The sequence below is a fragment of the Marmota marmota genome, unplaced genomic scaffold (genome assembly GCF_001458135.2).
Source record: "Marmota marmota marmota unplaced genomic scaffold, marMar, whole genome shotgun sequence".
In the NCBI taxonomy this organism is placed as follows: domain Eukaryota; kingdom Metazoa; phylum Chordata; class Mammalia; order Rodentia; family Sciuridae; genus Marmota; species Marmota marmota.
Window position 1 is genome coordinate 1,014,091 of NW_026000244.1, and position 6,813 is coordinate 1,020,903.

Sequence of the window (6,813 nt, forward strand, 5' to 3'; positions counted from 1 at the left end):
ACCGGCTCCATTCAGCTGTGGAATCAGTCGTCAGTTTTCACCTTTTCCTGATGGAGACATGCACTTTAGTGACATCATTTCATCACAACATGAAATAAAGAGCTTGTCAATTGAAGTTTCGAGGCTTGAATCTGAAGTCAGCCCCTGGAAGCATATTGGTCAAGCACAAGGAACACGTAATTCTGATCCAAGGGAAATCTGCAAACTCCAAAATACTATCAAGGTACTTGAAGAAAACCAAAGTCAGGACATAAATAATCATCAACATGAAATGCCAGCTTTGCAGAAGGCACATCAAGAGAAACTGGCAGAGGAAAGTTGCCGGCATCGAGAGGAATTACGTGACTACAAAGAACGAATTGAAGAACTTGAAAATCAGTCACAACAAGGTGACTCAGGGGTTACAGCCTGTGAGATGCAAAAAACTATTCAGGTTCTACAAACTGAAAACGCCGAGTCGACGAAAAACATAGAAGAACTTGAGGATCAAATAAAAGACATCAATAAAAAATTATCTTCTGCAGAAAATGACAGAAACGTCTCGAACACAGAACAAGAGCAGCTCGGTGTGGAAAAGGGACAAATAATTGAGCAGTGTGAGAACTTGCAACTGGAATGCAGTAAATTGCAGCCTTCTGTGATGGAGCAGAGTGATACTGTGGCCAAAAAGGGAAAAATTCTCCCACAGAGTTCATCGGTGGAAGAAGTGCTCAGGCTGCAACAAGCCCTGTCTGATGCTGAAAAGGAAATAATGAGACTGAACGGTTTAAACCAGGATAACCGTCTGGCTGAAGACAATCTGAAACTGAATGTGCGTGTTCAAGTTTTAGAAAAAGAGAAGTCATTATTGAGTCAAGAAAAGGAAGAACTTCAGATATCACTGTCAACATTGAGCTGTGAATATGAACTAATTAAAAGTACAGCTTCAACAGACGTGAATTTGTGTGTACAATTCCATAACTTAAAACTTAACTTGGAGTCGAAGGAGCAAGAACTGAATCAAAGTATTAATGAAAAGAAAATGCTGATAGCTGAGTTGGAAGAACTGGACACTCAGAACCAGGAAGCAACAAAGCACATAATTTTGATAAAAGATGAGCTATCCAAACAACGATATGAAGGAGACCTTGTAATCAAGAAATTGAAACAACTCAATCAAGAGAAGGATTTTGAAATCGCAAGCCTCAAAAAGAATATTGAGCAAATGGCTGCTGATCAAAAAGAAACTAAGGAACTTTTGGCATCTCATTTAGAAGACCAGGAGCAATTGATACAACGTATAAGTGAGAAAAAACTTTTTCTTGACAAACTCAAAGAACAAAGTTCAGAACTCCAAAAGGATTTAGATAAGTGTTCTCAGGTCTTAAGAGAAAATGAAACTTTAAGGCAAACCATAGAAGAAAAGGACAGAAGGATTGGATCCATGAAAGAAGAAGGAAATCGTCTGCAAGAAGAATTGGAAAGACTTAGGGAACAGCAGCACAGAGCTGTCCTTGTGGCTGAGCTTGAAACCCTCGATAGTATCACAGAACTAGAATCTGAGGTATCTCAACTGAATTTCGTCAATAATCATCTGGAAGAGGAAATTAAACATCATCAGAAGATAATTGAAGATGAAAGACAGGGTAAAATGCACCTACTTCAGTCTTTACAGGAGCAGAAGAAGGAAATGAATGAATTGAAATACCAATATGAGCAGATGAATGCTGCGCATACCCAGTTATTTTTAGTAAAAGATGAGGAAATTAAGAATTTGCAGAAAACCATTGGACAAATAAAAGCCCAGTTGCCTGGAGACAGACATGACACTCAAACAGAGAATTCCGATGTTCTTCGAGAACCGAAAGTTAAAGAAAGCCTTACTGTAGAAAATGGAGGTGAAAAACACAACCTATTGAAATCTGAAAATGAGACGTCAGTGAAAGGAATCAAAGAAGAACTTGAGATTAAACTTCTAAAAGAACAGAATGTATCTTTAACCAAGGAGATTCATCAGCTGTCCACAGATGAAGTTGGTAAACTCACTCAAATTATCCAGCAGAAGGATGTGGAGACACCAGCTCTTCAGGCTAGACTGTCTCCAGTTTCCCACCCCCAGGATGTCCTTTACCTTCAGCAGCAGCTGCAGACCTTCACCACGGAAAGAGAACAAGTCTTAGCCATTCTGAACGAGAAGGTGAAGGAAAACAGCCATTTAAAATCAGAACATCACAAAATGAAGGATCTAGTTGCTGTGGAAGAAGCAGCCCTCATCCAGATTCAGGAAGAATATAGAAAATTGCCCACCCGATTTGTAAGCAGTGGTCAAGGTATGTTCAGAGAGACTCTGCAGAATCTATCTTGTATCAGAGAAAACGACATTGAGATAGAAGCGCTAAGTCAGAAAAGTCACACTTTACTGGAAGTTTTCCAAACGTTCGGCACTGGTAATGAGAAGGGAGGTTTTAGTGTTAATTGTCATCAGTTCCAGGGGCTCCTAGAGGAACATAATCAATTAAGACAGCAAGTTAAACAAATGGAGGAATGGAAACATCAGAAGGAGCTTCTTCCACTTCAAGCCCAAGCTGTGGTTGATGGTGAAAATCATTCTAAGTTAGAAGCAGACCACACCGGCCTCATCCAAAGTGATGAGCTGAGTGACACCAAATTAGGCCAGGATCAGCAGTGCACAGGGCAGCTTTGCAACGCCAAGGCCCTTCCTGTGGGAAAACTTGATAGTACTTCACCCCAGCTCTTGTCTGCTTCATCACTTAGCTCCCAGTCAGCAGAGGTCCAAGAGCTGAGACAGTCACTGCAAGAAAAAGATGCTACAATTAAGACTCTTCAAGAAAACAACCACAGGTTGTCTGAGTCCATGGCTGCTTTGTCGGAGATAGAGAGCAAAGGACATGAACAAACGGATTCGGAAATTAAACAGCTAAAGGCAAAGCAAGATGTGTTACTGAATTCACTTAAAGAAAAAGATCTCTTAATCCGAGCCCAAAGGGATCAGTTACTTTCTTCAAATGAAGAGTTCACTAACAAAGTGAGTGAAAACCAAGTATGGAGGCAAGCAGCCAAGATCCTCAAGGAGCGAGTATTCGTTTTAGAAATGGACATTTCCAAACTCAAAGCGGAAAATGAAAACATAATAGAAATATCCAAAGGAAAGGAAATGGAGTGTCAAGCATTACAGGAGACCAACATGAGGTTCTCTGTGATGCTGCGAGAAAAAGACTTGCAGCTGGAGACTATGAAGGAGAAAGCTCATGCCTTTGAGCAGCCGTTACAAGAAAAAGAAGAGGACAAGTGTGGGGAGTTCAGTCATCTTGCCACTGCAGTTGAATCAATGCAGGAGAAGACCATTATGTTTCAGCAAAAGACAGATCAAGTCATCTTGTGTCTGGAGCAAAAACAGATGGAGAACAGGACCCTCCAGCACGAGGTTCAACACTTACATGACAAAGAATTACGCTTACACCAGGAGCTAGAGAGACTACGCAGCCATCTTTTGGAATCAGAAGATTCTCACACCCGGGAAATTTGGGCTGTGGAAAAAAGGGAGCTTGAACTGAAAAAGAAAGTCATGCTGTTGGAGGAAAAGCTAGTTTCATCTTCGACTACAAGTCATCAAGCCAATGTGCAGATAGAGTCCCCGCAGGAACAGTTGAGGATGGAATCCCAACAGAGGGATGAGAAGGCACTGCAGTTTCTGCTCTCCCAGGAAGGAGGAACGCAGTCTGCCCTGTCATTAAGTAACCTGCAAACGGTTCAAGAGCATTTCCAACAAGAAGAAAAAGCTATGTGTCCTGCAGAATTCAAGAAAGAACAGAAGGAAAAGGCAGAAAAAGTCGAAGGAGAAGCATTATTATCACTACAGGATGAAGCAAATGTTGTGTCTGATTCAGCACCCAGACAGTTAGATCTCAAGGAAGAACAGACTGGAGAACTTACAAAACAAAGTGAGCTCCTGCAAGAAATGCTGGACGATACACCAAAGAAATTGATGAACATGACAAGCAGCACAGAAGGAAAAGTGGACAAAGGCCTCCTGAGAAACCTTTTTATCGGTCATTTCCGCACACCCAAAAGTAAGCGTTGTGAAGTGCTCCGGGTAATCGGAAGGATCCTGGACATTGAAAAGGGGGAAATGGAGCACTTGTTGAAAGAAGATTATGGAGGTGTTACCACGTGGATGCCTGGTTGGCTTGGAGGAGGACCCAAATCTGTCCCCAGCACACCTTTGATACCAAGTCAGCAATCTGTGTGGAAGAGTTCTTTTTCAGAACATTTTGTTAAGTTTCTGGAAATGGAATCTCATCCAGCTGTTCCACCACCCAAACTTTCTGCTCGTGCCATGGAACTGTAGATTCACCAAGAAGAAGAAAGCAAGGTGCAAAGGTGCCGGGAAGTGGTAAAGAGGCAGCAGAAGTCAGAGCCACTTACTCACCTAGCTGGACTTGGACCTAGTGGACCTGGGCATCTTCTCTGGAACCCTTCGCAGATGTCATGCCCACCTTTACACCATTGCCAGTGTCCCCAGACCATCCTGCCAGGGTTGTACTAAAGGACCTTTTAAAGCCATACGTGACTCTGAAGCCAGACATGATGTAGAACTTTAAAGAAGCCATAACTCTGTACTTTTTGAGAGTGGCCTTTTGGAAAAAGTGTCATGTATTTGTAGACAAAAAGAGAAAGAAAAAAGCTGATGTATATAGAGCTACTAGGTATTTTGTTTTCCCTTTTTCTCTTTCTTTTTTCTTTTTCTCTTTCTTTTTTCTTTCTTTCTTTCTTTTTTTTTGATGTAGAGCTTAAAAATTTATTTTGTTTGCTGTAGCACTTTTTGTTTATAATTTTATTTTGATGTTATGATGTAATCATCAACAATAATCAATTCTAATGTACTTTGTGAGCAACTGTACAGTGCAGCAGTAGTGAACCATTAGCTCCAACCTATTTTTTTAATTCACCTTTCTAGATGTTAATGTCCAGAAAGAAGACCATTTTTATAAGTCAAACTGAATGTAGAGTGACACACAATTTTCAGTGGAAAAGTTAATTTGCAAGGATGTATCATTAAATATCGGGACTGTTTACGTACTTTTCTGGGCTCTAAAATAATGCTTATAAACACATTTTTAAAACCATTTGACAGCAAGGAGGAGAAATGGGGAGAAATAAAATCATATAACGTTTTCAAAGATGAAATACTTGGAAAAACCTTTTTCATTTTGTAAATTAAGGTAAAAGATAAATCAAAAGTTTTTAGCTGAAGTTAGGAGAAGTCAGAGAAGAGAAAAAGCAGATTATATAAGAAACACTTCTCTGACACCTGTAATTTCTAAAACCATTAAGAACATTTTTATTAAAATTAATTTAAATAAAATTTAATAAAAATTAAATGATAATTCAGTAAAAATTGATTTAATTTAAATTTATTTTTAATGAATATTATTTAATTTGAATTTATTTCATTAACATTATTAATCAATTTAATAAAGTTAATTTATATTAAACTATGATCTAATTTATATTTAAAATTTATTAAATTTTATTTAAATGAATTTAATACAATTTAATAATATTAGTTTAATTTACATAGAATTTAATATAAATCAAATTATTTCATACTAATGAAATAATTTACAAATAAATTTTAATAAAATTAAATTAATTTTAATAGAAATGTTCTTAATGGTTTTAGAAATACAGGTGTCAGAGAAATATTTGCTATATAATCTACTTTTTTCTCTTCTCTGATTTCATCTAACTTAAGCTATAAACTTTTGATTTATCTTTGATCTTAATTTACAAAAATAAAAAAGGGAAGACAAGATACCTAGTAGCTATATATATCAGCTTTTACTTTTCTTTCTTTTAATTTTTTCTCAGTTTCAACTTTTTATTCATTTGATTTTCAAGCTCTTTTAGGATAGGGACATGGGATTTACCTTTTAAGTCTCAAGCAATCAGAAAAGAAAGAAAGTACTAGTTTTGGCTTTTTAATGTAGTGCCGAAAAAAGGGACCTGAAACTAACAATCATTTTTAGAAGACTTTGTATAAAAAAGGCCGAAAATTATTTAACCCAGGACACTTATGGCTTTAAATTTGCCCTGAGAGGTGGACAGTCCCCTACGACTCTGCGAATGTGGTTCTCTGAGACTTCATCCTGCCCATAGGTTGATGCAACCACCACCACCACAGCCATGAGACACACCTGCATGCTAAACATCAGTGAAGTCACTTCCTTGCACCAGCACCAGCTGCTTACAATTGAAGAAGAGTCTTTAATTTTTTATAAGTCCATTATAAAAAAATCCTAACTTGAAGCGTAATTGAATCTGTTTTGAGTAAATTCTAGTAACAGAACTAATCCATGGTAGTGAATAACAATTCACATTTAAAAGTCATCGCTAAAATATATACTATTTTAAAGTTTGTATTGGTGAGATACTGTAAAAAGATGGTCTTTGCAAAGTCTGAGAACCGGATTCACACAGAGCATTTCCAGAATTATAAACAAATAGGAATCTCCATAATTACATGATAAAACTGTGTATAGGCTAAATAGTCTTTATTCCATCCTTTAGTTCTTATGTGAAACTTTTACCCTATTCATCAACTTTTAATTATCTTTGTAATAATGTAACTATTTTAACATCCAAAAAGAAAATACTATTGTTTTGAAAATTGAGACAAGCAATAGAATATGATTGGAAATAATTTATATGACATCTTACTTTGTAAATATAGATTAACAGATTTTTAAAATGTTGCTGAAAAATAAAATTCTCCTTGTTCTACAGCTACTTTGTTTTTAATTAATTATTCAA

General features: G+C 37.2%; 1 protein-coding gene across 1 annotated transcript; it reads left to right on the top strand.

Annotated features, from left to right (window-relative positions):
* Positions 1 to 10: 10 nt before the first annotated feature.
* On the top strand, positions 11 to 5,126 carry LOC107159599 (thyroid receptor-interacting protein 11-like; the record flags this gene model as incomplete). Its single annotated transcript, XM_048796266.1, is given in 4 exon segments — positions 11 to 4,340; positions 4,343 to 4,415; positions 4,417 to 4,463; positions 4,466 to 5,126. Coding segments are annotated over 4 exon segments (4,578 nt in total), but the record flags the coding sequence as incomplete, so codon positions are not given.
* Positions 5,127 to 6,813: the final 1,687 nt, after the last annotated feature.